The sequence below is a fragment of the Chionomys nivalis genome, unplaced genomic scaffold (genome assembly GCF_950005125.1).
Source record: "Chionomys nivalis unplaced genomic scaffold, mChiNiv1.1 scaffold_29, whole genome shotgun sequence".
Classification (NCBI taxonomy): Eukaryota; Metazoa; Chordata; class Mammalia; order Rodentia; family Cricetidae; genus Chionomys; species Chionomys nivalis.
Window position 1 is genome coordinate 3,200,653 of NW_026646888.1, and position 18,970 is coordinate 3,219,622.

Sequence of the window (18,970 nt, forward strand, 5' to 3'; positions counted from 1 at the left end):
GATTTCTTTGCTTTGCCTTTGATTGAGCGGTAAAAAATGCTGCTAGTTAATCTGTGCAAGCAATGTGAATTTCTCTGTAAATATATAGACAGAATTGACAGGTATCTTAAACATGTCAGGGGGTCACACTGCAATGGAGTGGGTTAATCATCACCATGTGACAGTGACATATTTAAGATCTCTCCTTTCTCATTAAATCTCAGAATTGTCAAGATGTTATGTTTATGTGCAGACTTCTCAGGGTGTTCTCCCATTCATGGTTTCCATGGATGTTTGATAGTTACGCTTACATGTCTTTTGCCAGATTCTGTCAGTTTTTGCCATGCACTCTCAGCTCCACAACTTCTCCTGCCCTAAGATTCTAGTTCCAGGCATTTTAGACACTTGTGACTGTTGCACGAGTGTCTCATGTTTCGCCTATATGATTTGGAATGTTATTTAGCCTGAGTTTTAACTTCCATCCCTGAGTTCATTGACTTTCCTTGACCATCTTTCTTGGGCCACTGAGCTGAACTACTAGGGGTTTGCTCCAGTTACTTCTCCATGCTGAGACAGCCTACACTCTCAGTACTACTGTGATAGTGTTTCTGTAGCAAGTATTCTTCTCAAGATAAGAAGAAATTTCAATTTTATAATCTATCTGCTGTTATTGTGTCTTAAACACTTAATGCACACACACTGTTGATATCTCAACTTAGGGTGCCGTTCTGGGGTTAGTAAGAGGCTTCTCTCTAGGGGGTTCCCAGAAAGCCATGGGGTGACACCAACGAGGACCTTGGGCAGGTGAGCTGTGGGTGCCTGCACTGTGCCATGTCCCTAGGCACTACGGGTGCTTTGTCCCATAATCAGACTGATGACTATCTTGAATATCACCATAGAACTGTTGTACGGAAAAGGATGGAGATAAAGACAGGGACCCACATCAGAAAACTAGACTGAGCTACCAAGCTCCAGTTGAAGAGCTGAAGGGGAGAGAATAAGAGCAAAGAACTAAGGAATACAAGGGCTTGGTCCACCCACTGAGACACTGTGTCTGAGCTAATGGGAGATCAACAAAACCAGCTATGCTGGGACTGACAGAGCATGGGATCAAAGTGGAAGCATTGAGTGTGGCTGACAATTGGGACAGAAGGAGAAGCCAATGATAATGGCCCTGGGATTTGTCTGTACTGCACATACAGGCTTTAATCGATCATATATATGTACATGCATACCTTCCTCAATCTGGATGGAGGGGGGGCAAGTGCTTCCCACAGGTCAAGGTACCCTGCCCTCTATTAGGACTGGATTGGGAGTGGAGAGGATTGTTGGTTGTGTGAGTTGTTAGGGGGAGGAGGAAAGGAAGAGGAAATTTGAAATTTTTTATTTATGAAGGAAGAAAAATTCAATACAAGATAACCAATGGAGAAATGGGATCTAAGAAGAAAAACTTTCTTGTGATTTGTAGACTCAGACACCAAAGACTTTTTCAGAAAAATAAGATACTGGGATTGAGTTGCTTGGGCAAGACTGTGACTTGAGTAATTGGGAAGTTGAGTGGGGGCTTATTTTTGGTTCCCTCGTGGCTGTATACAGCTTTTGAGGAGCTGAATGCTGGATGTTTCTGTGGGTAAATAGGGAAGTAACAAGCTTGTGAGGGGATTTCTGACATAAGTAGAGCCTTGGTGATGTCACAAAGCCTTGATTCGTTGGGTAGCAACTCTGTTCCACTCAAAGCACTAGTCTTCCATGAAGGTGGGTTTATTATCCTCACAGTGCCTGAGGAGGACAGTTCAGCTCCTGGTCTCCACAACTGTTCAACAGGCTTTTTGCACCTGAACATTTCCGGATGATGGAATCTGTAGAGGTAGGACATTTTCTTTTGGTAAATATGTTTCCAAAGCAACTAAGACCTCTATAGTACAAAAAAGTTTTCCTTCAACTGTCCTGCGGGTCCACCATTTCTGTTGTTACCAGCTCCTATATTTGATAGCTGTGGGAATGTTGAATGCCAACTATTCTTCCCACTTTATCTTTGCTAACAATATCAAATTCATCAATCCACTAAAATGGCAAAGCTCATCTTTGTCCATACGTGTTTTAAAAGATATTAATTATTTCTCAATGGCTGCTGTTGCCCAGAATAATGAGTCTTTCAGGTTGAAGTGGGTCTCACAGTACTCACTTCCACAATGAAGACACAGAATGGCTTTATGTAATATACCTGGGTCTGGATCAGGAGACCCAATACAGAGAGCCAGTGGACTGGAGTGCCATGACCTTGGGCAGGCTGTCTTGGATTGAGCCCCATACCTATTTGCTTGATGTCAAAGGAGATGTGTGGATGTCCTTCGAATTCTTTGTTATCTATTCAGATTTTTCTTACTCGTTTCGGGGATAGGCATACCGTCTCCTCTCATTGACTTAGTCAGTCAGAAAGTAGGTTTCTCAGCAGAGGTCATTTGCCTTTGGGCAGCAGGAATGTGTCTCTGAGATTGCTATACTGAGCTGTAGAGAAAAATTTGCAAATTGTCCTATTTATTTCTTAAGAGAAAATTACAGTTAGGTATGCAAACCTGTTGATCAATATCTTTGTCTCCTGCACCACAGTTCTTCCAGAAAAGAGCCTTGACCTCATAGCCTCCCCTTGTTATCCTTGCAGGCACTCATGGTTGAGGCCACGACTTTGTTTCTGAATTAAACAGAAGGAAAGTTCTTTCAACCTAGAGAGTGGGCAGCTATGAAGCCCAAGCACAGAAAGATAGCCGAGAAACAGCGGACCAAGAGGTCAGTGGCCTATCTCAGTAAGTCTACAGCCATGATAAAGATGCCTCTTAGTATGAGATGCATGCCACCTGTCCAGAAGAGGAATGGGTCATCTCTCCAGAAGCAAAAACTGAGTAGGCCTTTTGAGGCCCTGGAGAATATTGTCGGCCGCAGAATTTCTCACGGCTGGAAGGAAGCCAATGAACCAGTCACCCAGTGGAAAGCCATCATTCTAGATCAACTGCCAACAAATTCCTCTCTCTATTTGTTGAAGTATGATGGGATAGATTGTGTCTATGGATTGGAGCTTCACAGTGATGAAAGGATTTTAAACCTTAAGTTTCTGCCTAACAACGTACCATTTCCTCAGGAGACAGACACTCATCTCTCAAACACCATAGTTGGCAGAGCAGTGAAACATACATTTGAGGGCACAAATGGCTCTAAGAATGACTGGAAGGGGATGGTCCTAGAGGAGGTGCCATTCATGAAGACCTGGTTCTATATTACCTACAAGAAAGATCCGGTCTTGTACATTTACCACCTCCTGGTTGACTACCTTGAAGGCAACGTCCACATCATGAGAGGCTCTATGGAGGAGTGGACTGGGGTGGTCCCAGATGAGGTGCAGACCATGAAGACCTGTTTCTACATTACCTACGAGAAAGATCCAGTTGTGTACCTTTACCACCATCTAGATGACTACATTGAAAGCAACCTCCACATTATGCCAGGATGTCCTCCAATAGGGGTGAATTTGGAATTAGGCAGGGATTCCTTGGCAGGCAAAAGCGTGCAGCACAACGAAAAAGATGGAACCCAAAAGATAGGTAAAATTATTTACCAAGTTCCCACCAAACCTTCCGTGCATTTCATCAAGTTTGATAATGACTTCCATATCTATGTCTATGATTCGATGAAGATGTGTTAAAGAGAAATTCACAAATTTTGGGGGTCAGACTTAAACTGTGTTTGGGGAATTCTTTTTTTCAGAAATACCTCAGGTCTTCTATTAATCCTGGTATATTTCCCAATGAAATTTTTTTTTGCTCTAAAAATAAAATTTGTGAAGTTGTTATGTTGTTTGGTCAATGATGGAGTTTCTGGTGGATGGGACATCACAGAAAGACAGGCCACAAAACAAAAAGGACTTATGGTCTTTTCCCCTTGGAGAGGGAATGACGAAAGGAGATGCAGTGTGTGGAAGAGGACAAGATGGCTGTTTAGGAAACAGAGGAGAGTGGCCGAAAAGATGTAGGATCTCAGAGAGGGATAATGCATGAGGGAAAAACATGTCATATGGAAAGATGTGACATCGAGGTGTTGGGACTTAAGAGGATAGAGAGTGAATATGAAGGGTCACAAATGTGTACTCAGAAGCAAAGAAAATTGGGTTTCATTTGATTAATGGTCTAATTCATACCATCGGGAAGTCACTGAGTATATTATCTCCACTGGAGCATGTTGAGTGACCCGGATCCTCCTGCCTAAAGAAAAGTGTCTCCTCTCAGTGGCTCTTCTGCAATGGGGTGGACCTCAGGCTACCTACTTACTTTTGCCAGGCTGCTATCTACTACCTATTTTGTCATGCCTGGATTCTCTCTGCCTTGCACTCTCACAGGTCTTATGCATGCCATTCAACCCCTGTGAGTTCATTTAAACAATTGGCCTGCCTTAACTCTAAAACACTGTTCCCTTGTCATTGATCATGTTCTGTGGGATTTGGCCTATAAAACTCATAAACAGACTCACCCGCACCTACGCTAAACTAGTAGTACATTGAATCACATTGGTGTGTGACATGCACAGATATGATGCATGCACCGAGCTCCATAAAATCAGTTACCTAGGGAATCAGTGATGTTAGGTGAAGTGTGGCAAAGACCCCACAAACCCATCAGACCCGAGGATACCAGTATGATATTGATGCCTGACTCCCATCATGCAAGGATCCTGACATCTTTAACAGGGCAGTTTTGGTTCCTTCATCTTCAAAAACTTGGTTAGTAAGGTTGTAGGTGTCAAATTGTCATTCAGGGTCCGTCATGTAGGTCACCTGTGCCAGGTCAGGTGATTTGGCTACAATGTGGGTGAAAACTTGTACCAGGGCATGCTGGTACCCTCGCCCATTCTTCTCCTCAACATCATCATCACTCTCCTGGGTGGGTCTAGAGCACAAAGAAGGCAAAATGGACTAAGCTTCCTCCTTAGTGGATAACCTTATCTACACTCAATTTGGACTGACTTTCAGAGGGCATGCAGCACATTTTATCCTATTAGCCATCTCTTTCATTGGATCACTCACTTATCCAATGAATGATTGAATTTATCCATTCCTCCATGTCTCTATCTTCTTCAATCCCTTCTTCCATTTCCCCATGTCTTGTGTCTACAGGTTGCCCAGAGAAATCTACTATGTCTCTTCTGTTCTAGAAACTTTAATTTGTAAAGAACTTGCCCTCTCAGGGGTGGATTTTTCTGAGTTCTCTCTAGATGGAGACCATATGAGGAGGAACAGAGGAGCAACCATGACAACACTTGCGCAGTAGATTTAGGCAGATTACAGATTGATGCCTGGCAAGCCTGTACAATGAGTCAGATTGCCATGAGCTCTGTCACGGTGATCTCACATAGATAACTCACACAGTGTTCACGTCCAGGACATTGAGTTTTAATTTTTGTCCTAATCTGGTAAAGAAACCAAGATGAGGAGAATAGAGGAGCCTGATGTAAGGCCACAAAATGGGTCATTTGTAAAGGTAAGACTACATGCCTCCATGTGTGCTGCTACCCTTCTTAGGAAATCCATCTTTCCATAGATTAGCTATAGGCAACCCGTGTCCAGCACACTGCTAACCACAGGTTTGAACCTAACTGCCTTTGTTTTCTGAAACATTTGCTGTCCCGTTAAGGTCTCATAACAACACAGCAATGTATGTAAGAATGCCCCACCATCACCTTAGAACAATTTCAGGACACCAAAGAGGCAGCAAGTTATCTTTATTGGAAATACAAATGTTTCTGGAGGGACAAAAGGATGTACATTAAAAAAAAAAAAAACGATTGGTGTACACACTACGATTTTATGTGATATGGCCCACACAGGCTTCTGGTTCTGAATACTTGGTCCTCAGGAGGTTTTGTAGGTTGTGGAGACCCAGAACCTAGCTGGAGGAATTGCGGTCTGAAAGCTCAAGCCTTGATGTTTCAGGGCATCCTTTCACTTGTCCCCAATGTTTACTGATTTCCTTACAGAGAATGAGAGGCCTCCTACTCCTGCTGCCATGGCTTCTGCAACATGAACATTGAGAACCCCCTTCACACCCTGGTTGTTCTCATCACATAGGAAGGTGTAAGTCACAAACAATCACCCACACCAGTTTAGAATTATGATTCATAAAATGGTTATTTCTTTTAAGGGGCACACCTTACAGATTGCCATGCCAGACAACAGCCCTCTGCAGGATGAGGAGAGGAGCCTAGTAGCTGGATGTGGAGATCGATGCAAGAGAGCAAGCTGAAGGCAGTTGCTCCATTTTGAAAGAGAGAGACACCACACGCCAATGGCCTTTATCTCAGTTGCTATAGCGTGAAGGTGCAGAAAGAGCTCCTGCAACACACATATATAAACATAGCAGCAAAATTTACCAGTATGTGACAAAAACCTATTTTAGTTTATTTCTTCATGCTTTCAGGTACATGGAAGAGACAGGATCTGCTTCATGCATTTGTGTGACCCATGATTTCCCTTTAAGAAAAAACCCACAAATGCTCCCAACAACATCATCAGCATTCAACAACATGTCCATGATTTCTTTGCTTTGCCTTTGATTGAGCGGTAAAAAATGCTGCTAGTTAATCTGTGCAAGCAATGTGAATTTCTCTGTAAATATATAGACAGAATTGACAGGTATCTTAAACATGTCAGGGGGTCACACTGCAATGGAGTGGGTTAATCATCACCATGTGACAGTGACATATTTAAGATCTCTCCTTTGTCATTAAATCTCAGAATTGTCAAGATGTTATGTTTTTGTGCAGACTTCTCAGGGTTTTCTCCCATTCATGGTTTCCATGGATGTTTGCTAGATACGCTTACATGTCTTTTGCCAGATTCTGTCAGTTATTGCAATGCACTCTCAGCTCCACAACTTCTCCTGCCCTAAGATTCTAGCTCCAGGCATTTTAGACACTTGTGACTGTTGCACGAGTGTCTCATGTTCCGCCTAAATGATTTGGAATGTTATTTAGCCTGAGTTTTAACTTCCATCCCTGAGTTCATTGACTTTCCTTGACCATCTTTCTTGGGCCACTGAGCTGAACTACTAGGGGTTTGCTCCAGTTACTTCTCCATGCTGAGACAGCCTACACTCTCAGTACTACTGTGATAGTGTTTCTCTAGCAAGTATTCTTCTCAAGATAAGAAGAAATTTCAATATTATAATCCATCTGCTGTTATTGTGTCTTAAACACACAAACACACCCCCATAAGTTAATGCACACACACTGTTGATATCTCAACTTAGGGTGCCGTTCTGGGGTTAGTAAGAGGCTTCTCTCTAGAGGGGTTCCCAGAAAGCCATGGGGTGACACCAACGAGTACCTTGGGCAGGTGAGCTGTGGGTGCCTGCACTGTACCATGTCCCTAGGCACTACGGGTGCTTTGTCCCATAATCAGACTGATGACTATCTTGAATATCACCATAGAACTGTTGTACGGAAAAGGATGGAGATAAAGACAGGGACCCACATCATAAATTAGACTGAGCTACCAAGCTCCAGTTGAAGAGCTGAAGGGGAGAGAATAAGAGCAAAGAACTAAGGAATACAAGGGCTTGGTCCACCCACTGAGACACTGTGTCTGAGCTAATGGGAGATCAACAAAACCAGCTCTGCTGGGACTGACAGAGCATGGGATCAAAGTGGAAGCAGTGAGTGTGGCTGACAATTGGGACAGAAGGAGAAACCAATGATAATGGCCCTGTGATTTGTCTGCACAGCACATACAGGCTTTAATCGATCATATATATGTAGATGCATACCTTCCTCAATCTGGATGGAGGGGGGGCAAGTGCTTCCCACAGGTCAAGGTACCCTGCCTTCTATTAGGACTGGATTGGGAGTGGAGAGGATTGGTGGTTGTGTGAGTTGTTAGGGGGAGGAGGAAAGGAAGAGGAAATTTGAAATTTTTTATTTATGAAGGAAGAAAAATTCAATACAAGATAACCAATGGAGAGATGGGATCTAAGAAAAAAAACTTTCATGTGATTTGTTGACTCAGACACCAAAGACTTTTTCAGAAAAATAATACACAGGGATTGAGTTGCTTGGGCAAGCGTGTGACTGGAGTAATTGGGAAGATGAGTTGGGGCTTATTTTGGGTCCCCTGGGGCTGTATACAGCTTTTGAGGGGCTGAATGCTGGATGTTTCTGTGGGTAAATAGGGAAGTAACAAGCTTGTGAGGGGATTTCTGACATAAGTAGAGCCTTGGTGATGTCACAAAGCCTTGATTCATTGGGTAGCAACTCTGTTCCACTCAAAGCACTAGTCTTCCATGAAGGTGGGTTTATTATCCTCACAGTGCCTGAGGAGGACAGTTCAGCTCCTGGTCTCCACAACTGTTCAACACGCTTTTTGCACCTGAACATTTCTGGAAGATGGAATCTGGAGAGGTAGGACATTTTCTTTTGGTAAATATGTTTCCAAACTAACTAAGACCTATGTAGCACAAAAATGTTTTCCTTCAAATGTCCTGCGGTCCACATTTTCTGTTGTTACCAGCTCCTATATTTGATAGCTGTGGGGATGGTGAATGCCAGCTATTCTTCCCACTTTATCTTTGCTAACAATATCAAATTCATCAATCCACTAAAATGGCAAAGCTCCTCTTTTCCATAGGTGTTTTAAAAGATACTAATTATTTCTCAATGGCTGCTGTTGCCCAGAATAATGAGTCTTTGAAGTTGAAGTGGGTCTCACAGTACGCACTTCCACAATGAAGACACAGAATGGCTTTATGTAATATACCTGGGTCTGGATCAGGAGACCCAATACAGAGAGCCAGTGGACTGGAGTGCCATGACCTTGGGCAGGCTGTCTTGGATTGAGCCCCCTACCTATTAGCTTGATCTCGAAGGAGACGTGTGGATGTCCTTTGAATTCTTTGTATCTGTTCAGATTTTTCTTACTCGTTTCAGGGATAGGCATACCTTCTCCTCGCATTGACTTAGTCAGTCAGAAAGTGGGTTTCTCACGAGAAGTCATTTGCCTTTGGGCAGCAGGAATGTGTCTCTGAGATTTATATACTGAGCTGTAGAGAAAAATTTGCAAATTGTCCTATTTATTTCTTAAGAGAAAATTACAGTTAGGTATGCAAACCTGTTGAACAATATCTTTGTCTCCTGCACCACAGTTCTTCCAGAAAAGAGCCTTGACCTCATAGCCTCCCCTTGTTATCCTTGCAGGCACTCATGGTTGAGGCCACGACTTTGTTTCTGAATTAAACAGAAGGAAAGTTCTTTCAACCTAGAGAGTGGGCAGCTATGAAGCCCAAGCACAGAAAGATAACCAAGAAACAGCGGACCAGGAGGTCAGTGGCCTATCTCAGTAAGTCTACAGCCATGATGAAGATGCCTCTTAGTATGAGATGCATGCCACCTGTCCAGAAGAGGAATGGGTCATCTCTCCAGAAGCAAAAACTGAGTAGGCCTTTTGAGGCCCTGAAGAATATTGTCAGCCGCAGAATTTCTCACGGCTGGAAGGAAGCCAATGAACCAGTCACCCAGTGGAAAGCCATCATTCTAGATCAACTGCCAACAAATCTCTCTCTTTATTTGTTGAAGTATGATGGGATAGATTGTGTCTATGGATTGGAGCTTCAAATTGATTTAAGGATTTTAATGCTTAAGTTCCTGCCTAACAATGTACCATTTCCTCAGGAGACAGACACTCATCTCTCAAACACCATAGTTGGCAGAGCAGTGAAACATACATTTGAGGGCACAAATGGCTCTAAGGATGACTGGAAGGGGATGGTCCTAGAGGAGGTGCCAATCATGAAGACCTGGTTCTATATTACCTACAAGAAAGATCCGGTCTTGTACGTTTACCACCTCCTGGTTGACTACCTTGAAGGCAACCTCCACATCATGCCAGCTCTATGGAAGAGTGGACTGGGGTAGTCCAAGATGAGGTGCATACCATGGAGACCTGTTTCTACATTACCTACAAGAAAGATCCAGTTGTGTACCTTTACCACCATCTAGATGACTACATTGAAAGCAACCTCCACCTTATGCCAGGATGTCCTCCAATAGGGGTGAATTTGGAATTAGGCAGGGATTCCTTGGCAGGCAAAAGCGTGCAGCACAACGAAAAAGATGGAACCCAAAAGATAGGTAAAATTATTTACCAAGTTCCCACCAAACCTTCCGTGCATTTCATCAATTTTGATAATGACTTACATATCTATGTCTATGATTTTATGAAGATCTGTTAAAGTGAAATTCACAAATTTTGGGGGTCAGACTTAAAACTGTGTTTGGGGAAATCTTTTTTTCAGAAATACCTCAGGTCTTCTATTAATCCTGGTATCTTTCCCAATGGAATTTTTTTTTGCTCTAAAAATACAATTTGTGAAGGTGTTATGTTGTTTGGTCAATGATGGAGTTTCTGGTGGATGGGACATCACAGAAAGACAGGCCTCAAAACAAAACAGGACTTATCGTCTTTTCCCCTTGGAGAGGGAATGACGAAAGGAGATGCAGTGTGTGGAAGAGGACAAGATTGCTGTTTAGGAAACAGAGGAGAGTGGCCAAAAAGATGTAGAATCTCAGAGAGGGATAATGCGTGAGGGAAAAACATGTCATATAGAAAGATGTGACATCGAGGTGTCGGGACTTAAGAGGATAGAGAGTGATCATGAAGGGTCACAAATGTGTACTCAGTAGCAAAGAAAATTAGGTTTCATTTGATTAATGGTTTAATTCATACCATCTGGAAGTCACTGGGTATATGAACTCCACTGGACCATGTTGAGTGACCCGGATCCTCCTGCCTAAAGAAAAGTGTCTCCTCTCAGTGGCTCTTCTGCATGGGGTGGACCTCAGGCTACCTACTTACTTTTACCAGGCTTCTATCTACTACCTATTTTGTCATGCCTGGATTCTTTCTGTCTTGCACTTTCACAGGTCTTATGCATGCCATTCAACCCCTGTGAGTTCATTTAAACAATTGGCCTGCCTTAACTCTAAAACACTGTTCCCTTGTCATTGATCATGTTCTGTGGGATTTGGGCTATAAAACTCATAAACAGACTCACCCGCACCTAGGCTAAACTAGTAGTACATTGAATCACATTGGTGTTTGACATGCACAGATATGATATATGCACTGATCTCCATAAAATCAGTTACCTAGGGAATCAGTGATGTTAGGTGAAGTGTGGCAAAGACCCCACAAACCCATCAGACCCGAGGATACAAGTATGATATTGATGCCTGACTCCCATCATGCAAGGATCCTGACATCTTTAACAGGGCAGTTTTGGTTCCTTCATCTTCAAAAACTTGGTTAGTAAGGTTGTTGGTGTCAAACTGCAATTCAGGGTCCGTCATGTAGGTCACCTGTGCCAGGTCAGGTGATTTGGCTACAATGTGGGTGAAAACTTGTACCAGGGCATGCTGGTACCCTCGCCCCTTCTTCTCCTCAACATCATCATCACTCTCCTGGGTGGGTCTAGAGCACAAAGAAGGCAAAATGGACTAAGCTTCCTCCTTAGTGGATAACCTTATCTACCCTCAATTTGGACTGACTTTCAGAGGGCATGCAGCACATTTTATCCTATTAGCCATCTCTTTCATTGGATCACTCACTTATCCAATGAATGATTGAATTTATCCATTCCTCCATGTCTCTATCTTCTTCAATCCCTTCTTCCATTTCCCCATGTCTTGTGCCTACAGGTTGCCAAGATAAATCTACTATGTCTCTTCTGTTCTAGAAACTTTAATTTGTAAAGAACTTGCCCTCTCAGGGGTGCATTTTTCTGAGTTCTCTGTAGATGGAGACAATATGAGGAGGAACAGAGGAGCAACCATGACAACACATGCGCAGTACAGTTAGGCAGATTACAGATTGTTGCCTGGCAAGCCTGTACAATGAGTCAGATTCCCATGTGCTCTGTCACTGTGATCTCACATAGATAACTCATTCAGTGTTCACGTCCAGGACATTGAGTTTTAATTTTTGTCCTAATCTGGTAAAGAAACCAAGATGAGGAGAATAGAGGAGCCTGATGTAAGGCCACAAAATGGGTCATTTGAAAAGGTAAGACTACATGCCTCCATGTGTGCTGCTACCCCTCTTAGGAAATCCATCTTTCCATAGATTAGCTATAGGCAACCCAAGTGTCCAGCACATTGCTAACCACATGTTTGAACCTAATAGCCTTTGATTTCTGAAACAATTGCTGTCCCGTTAAGGTCTCATAATACACAGCAAGGTATGTAAGAATGCCCCACCATCACCTTAGAACAATTTCAGGACACCAAATAGGCAGCAAGTTATCTTTATTGGAAATACAAATGTTTATGGAGGGACAAAAGGATGTACATTAAAAAAAAAAAACGATTGGTGTACTCATTATGATTTTATGTGATATGGCCCACACAGGCTTCTGGTTCTGAATACTTGGTCCTCAGGAGGTTTTGTAGGTTGTGGAGACCCAGAACCTAGCTGGAGGAATTGCGGTCTGAAAGCTCAAGCCTTGATGTTTCAGGGCATCCTTTCACTGGTCCCCAATGTTTACTGATTTCCTTACAGAGAATGAGAGGCCTCCTACTCCTGCTCCATGGCTTCTGCAACATGAACAGTGAGAACCCCCTTCACACCCTGGTTGCTCTCATCACATAGGAAGGTGTAAGTCACAAACAATCTCCCACACCAGTTTAGAATTATGATTCATAAAATGGTTATTTCTTTTAAGGGGCACACCTTACAGATTGCCATGCCAGACAACAGCCCTCTGCAGGATGAGGAGAGGAGCCTAGTAGCTGGATGTGGAGATGGATGCAAGAGAGCAAGCTGAAGGCAGTTGCTCCATTTTGAAAGAGAGAGACACCACACGCCAATGGCCTTTATCTCAGTTGCTATAGCCTGAAGGAGCAAAAAGAGCTCCTGCAACACAATATTTTGTCATAGCAGCCAAATTTACCAGTATGTGACAAAAACCTATTTTAGTTTATTTTTTTCATGCTTTCAGGTACATGGCAGAGACAGGATCTGCTTCATGCATTTGTGTGACCAATGACTTCCCTTTAAGAAAAAACCCACAAACACTCCCAACAACATCATCAGCATTCAACAACATGTCCTTGATTTCTTTGCTTTGCCTTTGATTGAGCGGTAAATGATGCTGCTAGTTATTCTGTGCAAGCAACGTGAATTTCTCTGTAAATATATAGACATAATTGACAGGTATCTTAAACATGTCAGGGGTTCACTCTGCAATGGAGTGGGTTAATCATCACCATGTGACAGTGACATATTTAAGATCTCTCCTTTGTCTTTTAATCTCAGAATTGTCAAGATGTTATGTTTTTGTGCAGACTTCTCAGGGTTTTCTCCCTTTCATGGTTTCCATGGATGTTTGCTAGATACGCTTACATGTCTTTTGCCAGATTCTGTCAGTTATTGCAATGCACTCTCAGCTCCACAACTTCTCCTGCCCTAAGATTCTAGCTCCAGGCATTTTAGACACTTGTGACTGTTGCACGAGTGTCTCACGTTCCGCCTGAATGATTTGGAATGTTATTTACCCTCAGTTTTAACTTCCATCCCTGAGTTCATTGACTTTCCTTGACCATCTTTCTTGGGCCACTGAGCTGAACTACTAGGGGTTTGCTCCAGTTACTTCTCCATGCTGAGACAGCCTACACTCTCAGTACTACTGTGATAGTGTTTCTGTAGCAAGTATTCTTCTCAAGATAAGAAGAAATTTCAATATTATAATCCATCTGCTGTTATTGTGTCTTAAACACACAAACACACCCCCATAAGTTAATGCACACACACTGTTGATATCTCAACTTAGGGTGCCATTCTGGGGTTAGTAAGAGGCTTCTATCTAGAGGGGTTCCAGAAAGCCATGGGGTGACACCAACGAGTACCTTGGGCAGGTGAGCTGTGTGTGCCTGCACTGTGCCATGTCCCTAGGCACTACGGGTGCTTTGTCCCATAATCAGACTGATGACTATCTTGAATATCACCATAGAACTGTTGTACGGAAAAGGATGGAGATAAAGACAGGGACCCACATCAGAAAACTAGACTGAGCTACCAAGCTCCAGTTGAAGAGCTGAAGGGGAGAGAATAAGAGCAAAGAACTAAGGAATACAAGGGCTTGGTCCACCCACTGAGACACTGTGTCTGAGCTAATGGGAGATCAACAAAACCAGCTCTGCTGGGACTGACAGAGCATGGGATCAAAGTGGAAGCATTGAATGTGGCTGACAATTGGGGCAGAAGGAGAACCCAATGATAATGGCACTGGGATTTGTCTGTACTGCACATACCGGCTTTAATCGATCATATTATATGTAGATGCATACCTTCCTCAATCTGGATGGAGGGGGGGCAAGGGCTTCCCACAGGTCAAGGTACCCTGCCCTGTATTAGAACTGGATTGGGAGTGGATAGGATTGGTGGTTGCGTGAGTAATTAGGGGGAGGAGTAAAGGAAGAGGAAATTTGAAATTTATTATTTATGAAGGAAGAAAAAATCAATAGAAGATAACCAATGGAGAGATGGGATCTAAGAAAAAAAACTTTCATGTGATTTGTTGACTCAGACACCAAAGACTTTTTCAGAAAAATAAGATACAGGGATTGAGTTGCTTGGGCAAGAGTGTGACTTGAGTAATTGGGAAGATGAGTGGGGGCTTATTTTGGGTCCCCTGGTGGCTGTATACAGCTTTTGAGGAGCTGAATGCTAGATGTTTCTGTGGGTAAATAGGGAAGTAACAAGCTTGTGAGGGGATTTCTGACATAAGTAGAGCCTTGGTGATGTCACAAAGCCTTGGTTCGTTGGGTAGCAACTCTGTTCCACTCAAAGCACTAGTCTTCCACGAAGGTGGGTTTATTATCCTCACAGTGCCTGAAGAGGACAGTTCAGCTCCTGGTCTCCACAACTGTTCAACAGGCTTTTTGCACCTGTACATTTCCGGAGGATGGAACCTGTAGAGGTAGGACATTTTCTTTTGGTAAATATGTTTCCAAAGCAACTAAGACCTCTGTAGTATAAAAAAGTTTTCCTTCAAATTTCCTGCGGGTCCACCATTTCTGTTGTTTCCAGCTCCTATATTTGATAGCTGTGGGGATGGTGAATGCCTGCTATTCTTCCCACTTTATCTTTGCTAACAATATCAAATTCATCAATCCACTAAAATGGCAAAGCTCCTCTTTGTCCATATGTGTTTTAAAAGATACTAATTATTTCTCAATGGCTGCTGTTGCCCAGAATAATGAGTCTTTCAGGTTGAAGTGGGTCTCACAGTACTCACTTCCACAATGAAGACACAGAATGGCTTTATGTAATATACCTGGGTCTGGATCAGGAGACCCAATACAGAGAGCCAGTGGACTGGAGTGCCATGACCTTGGGCAGGCTGTCTTGGATTGAGCCCCCTACCTATTAGCTTGATGTAAATCAGACGTGTGGTTGTCCTTCAAATTCTTTGTTATCTGTTCAGATTTTTCTTACTCGTTTCGGGGATAGGCATACCTTCTCCTCTCATTGACTTAGTCAGTCAGAAAGTAGGTTTCTCACTAGAGGTCATTTGCCTTTGGGCAGCAGGAATGTGTCTCTGAGATTGCTATACTGAGCTGTAGAGAAAAATGTGCAGATTGTCCTATTTATTTCTTAAGAGAAAATTAGAGTTATGTATGCAAACCTGTTGATCAATATCTTTGTCTCCTGCACCACAGTTCTTCCAGAAAAGAGCCTTGACCTCATAGCCTCCCCTTGTTATCCTTGCAGGCACTCTTGGTTGAGGCCACGACTTTGTTTCTGAATTAAACAGAAGGAAAGTTCTTTCAACCTAGAGAGTGGGCAGCTATGAAGCCCAAGCATAGAAAGATAGCCAAGAAACAGCGGACCAGGAGGTCAGTGGCCTATCTCAGTAAGTCTACAGCCATGATGAAGATGCCTCTTAGTATGAGATGCATGCCACCTGTCCAGAAGAGGAATGGGTCATCTCTCCAGAAGCAAAAACTGAGTAGGCCTTTTGAGGCCCTGGAGAATAATGTCGGACACAGTATTTCTCACGGCTGGAAGGAAGCAAATGAACCAGTCACCCAGTGGAAAGCCATCATTCTAGATCAACTGCCAACAAATCCCTCTCTCTATTTGTTGAAGTATGATGGGATAGATTGTGTCTATGGATTGGAGCTTCACAGTGATGAAAGGATTTTAAACCTTAAGTTCCTGCCTAACAACGTACCATTTCCTCAGGAGACAGATACTCATCTCTCAAACACCATAGTTGGCAGAGCAGTGAAACATACATTTGAGGGCACAAATGGCTCTAAGGATGACTTGAAGGGGATGGTCCTAGAGGAGGTGCCATTCATGAAGACCTGGTTCTATATTACCTACAAGAAAGATCCGGTCTTGTACATTTACCACCTCCTGGTTGACTACCTTAAAGGCAACCTCCACATCATGCCAGGCTCTATGGAGGAGTGGACTGGGCTGGTCCAAGATGAGGTGCAGACCATGAAGACCTGTTTCTACATTACCTACAAGAAAGATCCAGTTGTGTACCTTTACCACCATCTAGATGACTACATTGAAAGCAACCTCCACATTATGCCAGGATGTCCTCCAATAGGGGTGAATTTGGAATTAGGCAGGGATTCCTTGGCAGGCAAAAGCATGCAGCACAACGAAAAAGATGGAACCCAAAAGATAGGTAAAATTATTTACCAAGTTTCCACCAAACCTTCCGTGCATTTCATCAAGTTTGATAATGACTTACATATCTATGTCTATGATTTGATGAAGATGTGTTAAAGTGAATTTCACAAATTTGGGGTCAGACTTAAAACTGTGTTTGGAGAACACTTTTTTTCAGAAATACCTCAGGTCTTTTATTAATCCTGGTATCTTTCTCAATGGAACTTTTTTTTTGCTCTAAAAATAAAAATTTGTGAAGGTGTTATGCTGTTTGGTCAATGATGGAGTGTCTGGAGGATGGGACATCATAGAAAGACTGGCCTCAGAACAAAACAGGACTTATGGTCTTTTCTCCTTGGAGAGGGAATGACGAAAGGAGATGCAGTGTGTGCAAGAGGACAAGATGGCTGTTTAGGAAACAGAGGAGAGTGGCCAAAAAGATGTAGGATCTCAGAGAGGGATAATGCATGAGGGAAAAGCATGTCATATGATAGGATATACTCTCAGTACTATTATGACTCTGTTTCTGTAGCAAATATTCTTCTAAAGATAAGAAATTTCAATATTACAATCCCTCTATTTTTATTGTTATTTAAACACATATACACACACACAATTTAATGCTCACCAACTGATGAGAGCTCAACTTAGGGGGCCATTCTGTGGTTGGTAAGAGTCTTATATTTAGCGGTGTTCCCATAAGGCCATGGGGTTACTCCAACTAGGACCTTGGGTTGGTGAGGAGAGGGTGCCTGCAGTGTACCATGTCCCTAGGCACTAAGACTGCCTTGTCCCATAATCCGACTGATGACTATATTCAATATCATCACAAATTTTTGTTTGGCAAATATTGGATATAAAGACAGTGATCCATATCAGAAAACTAGACTGAGCTTTCAAGCTCCTGTTGAAGAGAAGAAGGGGGGAGAATATGAGCAAAGAAGTCAGGAATATAAGGCTAAGTCATTCCACTGAGACACTCTGCCTGAGCTATTTGGAGCTCAACAGAACCAGCTGTGCTGGGACTGACAGAGCATGGGATCAAAGTGGAAGTGCTAAATGTGGCTAACAATTGGGGCAGATTGAAAACCCAATGATAATGGCACTGGGATTTGTCTCTACTTCACATACAGGCTTTATGTGATCCTATTATGTGTGAATGCCTACCTTCATCAATCTGCATTGAGGAGGACTACGGTTGTCCTGACTAACGAATCTTTTATTTTGCAGTGGGTCTCACAGAACTCACTTCTTTAAAAAACACACAGAATGACTTTATGTAATATCCTGAGTCTCAATGAGAGGACAACATACTGACAGTCAGTGGACTGGAGTGCCATGACCTTGGGCAGGTTTTCTTGGATTCAACCACCTAACTATTAGCTCAATGTTGAAGGACAGGCATAGCTGTCCTGCAAATGCTTTTCTATCTGTTCAGATTTTTCTTACTCATTTTGGAGATAGGCATACCTTCTCTTTTCATTGACTCAGTCAGTCAGGAAGTAGGTTTCTCAGCAGAGAACAAAATACATACATCCTTCCCTTCTTATGCTTGCTTGAACTCATAATGGAGACAACGAATTTGTTTCTGACTTAAACAGAAGAGTTTTTTCAACCTAGAGAGTGGGCAGGTAAGAAGCTCAAGCACAGAAGATAGCCAAAAGACAGCGGACCACTAGTGAACCTGATAGAAGGGATAGAAGGAAGTACTCTACAACATATGGGCACAGGAGAACACTTCCTAAATAAAAACCCAGCAGCACAGACATTAATGGCAACTTTGAATAAATGGGACCTCCTGGAACTGAGAAGCTTCTGTAAAGCAGAGTACACTGTCACTAAGACTAAAAGGCAAACAACTGACTGGAAGAAGATTTTTACCAACCCCTCAACAGACAAAGGTCTGATCTCCAAAATATATAAAGAACTCAAGAAACTCAATGTTAAAATACTAATTAACCCAATTAAAATTGGAGTACTGAACTGAACAGAGAATTTCAACAGAAGAAGTTCAATGGACAAAAGACACTTAAAGTCAGGCTCAACTTCCTTAACAATAAAGGGAAATGCAAATCAAGACAACTTTGAGATATCATCTTACACCTGTCAGAATGGCAAAAGTAAAAGACACCAATGATAGCCTTTGCTGGAAAATTGTGGAGAAAGGGGTATACTCATCCATTGCTGTTGGGAATTCAATATGTGCAACCATTTTGAAAAGTAGTGCTTCTGGTTCTGAGGAAATTTTGGATCATCATATCCTTTGCTCCA

The 18,970-nt window shown here is 42.7% G+C and overlaps 2 protein-coding genes across 2 annotated transcripts; both read left to right on the forward strand.

Moving 5' to 3' along the window:
• Nucleotides 1-2,908: 2,908 nt before the first annotated feature.
• On the forward strand, nt 2,909-10,229 carry LOC130869062 (spindlin-2C-like; the record flags this gene model as incomplete). Its single annotated transcript, XM_057761155.1, has 5 exons — nt 2,909-3,370; nt 3,410-3,423; nt 3,517-3,661; nt 9,439-9,913; nt 10,048-10,229. Coding segments are annotated over 5 exons (1,278 nt in total), but the record flags the coding sequence as incomplete, so codon positions are not given.
• Nucleotides 10,230-11,842: 1,613 nt separating this feature from the next.
• LOC130869064 (spindlin-2-like) lies at nt 11,843-16,816 on the forward strand. The gene is made up of 4 exons (XM_057761156.1): nt 11,843-11,859; nt 16,060-16,498; nt 16,550-16,563; nt 16,657-16,816. The coding sequence occupies exons 1-4, from the start codon at nt 11,843-11,845 to the stop codon at nt 16,814-16,816; spliced, it is 630 nt and encodes a 209-aa protein (XP_057617139.1).
• Nucleotides 16,817-18,970: the final 2,154 nt, after the last annotated feature.